General features: G+C 47.0%; 1 protein-coding gene across 6 annotated transcripts in view; it reads right to left on the bottom strand.

Annotated features, from left to right (window-relative positions):
- The window catches only part of astn1 (astrotactin 1), a 173,484-nt gene that overhangs the window by 14,570 nt on the left and 155,871 nt on the right, over positions 1-3,043 (bottom strand). For all 6 annotated transcript variants that reach the window (XR_001761688.2, XM_008334830.3, XM_008334832.3 and 3 more), the window contains 3 exons: positions 2,047-2,324; positions 837-970; positions 235-386 (listed from right to left, as the gene is read on the bottom strand). Coding sequence is in view for 5 of the 6 variants with exons in the window: in XM_008334830.3 (XP_008333052.1) it covers positions 235-386; positions 837-970; positions 2,047-2,324 (564 nt within the window). In the remaining variant the exon portion in view is untranslated. The remainder of the gene's footprint in view (positions 1-234; positions 387-836; positions 971-2,046; positions 2,325-3,043) is intronic.

Below are 3,043 nucleotides of genomic sequence, written 5' to 3'. Positions count from 1 at the left end.
AGAATATATAACATAATAAAAACTCATTTGTCTTCTGTGGCCACATGGTGCTGACAAAGTGGCGAACGGAGCCAGCATAACTGATGAACACTGGCCAGCAGCTGTCCATGCTAACTGAGGCCAGCAACATCAACACAACCTCTCTCCTTATTAGTGTCAGCTTAGTGGACAGGAAGTAAACACACACACGCCTGTTGGCAGAGTTGTTCAGAGACATGAACCTGTTGGACGCACCTGTCTCAACTTTAGAGTGGTCCGTTCTCTCTGTGACTTTCTCCTGGCTGATGAGGTAATCAGCGATGCGGGCGCCGATTGGTGGCTCGGTGTGGTTCCACTCCAGGATAACCAATGAGCTGCTGGGCTCGTAGGTGTAGGACAGTTTCAACCTGGAAACACAAAGCGAGTCAACACTGGAGCCGTTCACATCACCGTTCAAAATTAAAGAGTCGACGTTGACTGGGAGAAAATCTAAATTACACGAAAAACCAACCCTGATCTCCACACGTTTCTTTGTCTATTTTTCAGGTCTTTTGTGTTTAAATCTGATGTCGTTGTGGGACGTGTGACTGTTTTAAAGCTGTTTTGAATATTTCTAAAACAGATGTTTATGTTTTCATCATCGTATTAACAGGAGTGACTTGAAAACAAAGACCTCAGGCCTCTGGGTCTGGGTCTGGGTCTGGTCACTCAGAGACCCATCCACAGCTGCTGTACTGGACTGCGGTTGAACGTGGTCAACACTGCTGCCTCCTGCAGGTGGACAGCTGCCAGTGAAAAGACAGATGATATCACAGTGACCTGTTTCAGAGAACGGCGTTTGATGGAAGGTCACTTACATAGGCTGGGGAAGGGGGGCGCAGGTGGGGAGTCCGTCTGTGCCGAAGGCGCTGGAGTCGCACCGACACCAGTCGTCGATGACGTCGCCCTTCCCTGAACACCACAGGATGCTCATCATGGCCTCCTGAAGAGCCTTTGGAAAAAACAACCATCTGTGACAAACAACACTGTCCAGGTCTGCGGTTACAGGACTGTGAACAACTAAGAACAATATTAGTATCAAGTATTACTGCAGCTCAGTATTCACTACACTCTGTTTACCAGCAGAAGGTTGTGGGATCAATTCCATTTGGTGATTATTTATACATTTATATGTGGCAGCCTTACTGTCTGGAGGTGAATGGAAAAACTGTTTAGTCTTAAGTGCTCTACGTAGCCATCGGGAATAGAAAAGAGCTTAATCGTAATTAGTCACGATCGCGATTAATCACGATTAATTGTGATGAATTGAAGTGAATGAGCACAGCTCTGTATTTATCTTGGTCGAGTCGTCGGATCTGTCACGATGTTCCCCGCTCCTCTGCCTCTCACAGCAGAGTAGGTTTTTATTTCTGTTCATTCTAATGTGGCTTTCAGTCCAAATGTGAACTGGTGTTTGTCTCCAGATACTGTGCATTTTATTGGTTGTAAGAAAAACCACCGTGGGTGAACTACAGTCTATTTATTTCAAATATTTTGAACGGCGTTTACATAAGTCGCTGCACAGTAAAACACTGGCTCCGTGGAAACAGGAGCTGCAGTCAGGAGGGGGGGGGTCTATGTGTGTGTGGGGGGGTGCTTTTTATGGAGTCCTTTTTCCCAGAGGACAAAAAGCAGTGAGGACACTGAGTATCCATGTAGTCAAATAAACTCCAGTCTAGTAGAGCAGATTATGGCAGAGGACGCGTCCAGGGGAGACACACAAATTAAATCCTAGAAGACAAAGTCTTCCGCGTAAATCCTCAGGTTCTAATGGGCCGTGTCGGCTCCTCCGCGTTCTCTCCAGTCATAAGAACATGGAGTTCCTCAGCAGAACCTCACAGCTCGCCCACGCCTCATAATAGACTGACATTACTGCAGGATGCTGAGAGTGGAAAAACCACGGCAGATTAAGAAGAGATGCTGGAAGGAACTAAAGGAAACAACCCCATATTTACATATATATTTATATATATTTGTGTGTGTGTGTGACATGAGACAGCGTCTCGACCTTTGACCCTCTGCTCGTACCTGATACGTCTCATTGTTGGACACCAGTTCGTATATGGGTGCAGCCTTGGTAATCTGCAGCAGCACAGGCTCAGACTGCTGCCGCCCCTGCGCTGCCCTGGGGCTCATGTGGCAGAGATGGCAGGAGCGGGGGCACTGGCCCTGGCTGGTGCAGTCCATACGGACGCCGGGCGCCATTCGCTTGGCGCCCGTGTCCAGCAGACTGGCGACGTACGCAGGAAACGTCAGAGTCCTGGGCTCCTTGTCGCGCTCTTCTGACTCCTCTGACGGCGAGTTCCCTGAAGAGAAACAACAAAAAGGAAACTGGTGAGTGGAGCTGTGGAGCTGTGGAGCTGTGGAGCTGTGGAGCTGTCCAGTCCTCCTTCATCTCTGTTCTGGAGTTTTGTTAACTTTTCTACTCGAGGTGTGAACCACCTGAGCCGGCCCACAGCTCCAGCCGGTCAATAAGGTGAACAGTGGGGGTCAACGGAGCTTGGTATTGATATTGCTGTTGACGGTGCTGCTGCTGCTGCTAATGGTCAGAGCAGGTGAAACAGGGACATCGTCTCCAGCAGCGATGAAAAAAAAGACGCTTCAATAAATGATCCTAGAACAACTGGTGAGAAACTCTCTCAGATGATCTGACCAGCAGGAACAAAAAAAACTGAATATAAATGTGCACTCACTAGTGTGAGTGAAAGGCCTGGACACAGAGATCAGCACCAGGCTAATGTACAATATTAATTAGATAGGAATTAATTAGATGATAAAAATGTGATGAGGAAGAGACTGGATGATGATGAAGATCATATAAGAGAAAAACATCACGCTTCTCACTGTTGTGAAAACAAATGAACTTTAAAGCAGTTTTCACAGACACAGACACAGAATCTCCAGCTGAAATATGTAAAATAAAAAAATAAAAATATACAAACATTTGAGAACGAGGCGTCAGGAGAAATGACCCGTACGGTGATACTCCATGCTCGACACGACTTCAACGTATTACAGTGGAAAA

This window comes from Cynoglossus semilaevis, chromosome 20, assembly GCF_000523025.1.
Source record: "Cynoglossus semilaevis isolate Cse_v1.0 chromosome 20, Cse_v1.0, whole genome shotgun sequence".
Taxonomy (NCBI): Eukaryota; Metazoa; Chordata; class Actinopteri; order Pleuronectiformes; family Cynoglossidae; genus Cynoglossus; species Cynoglossus semilaevis.
The sequence above is the reverse complement of the archived record's forward strand: the minus strand, read 5'-3'. Positions and strand labels throughout refer to the sequence as shown.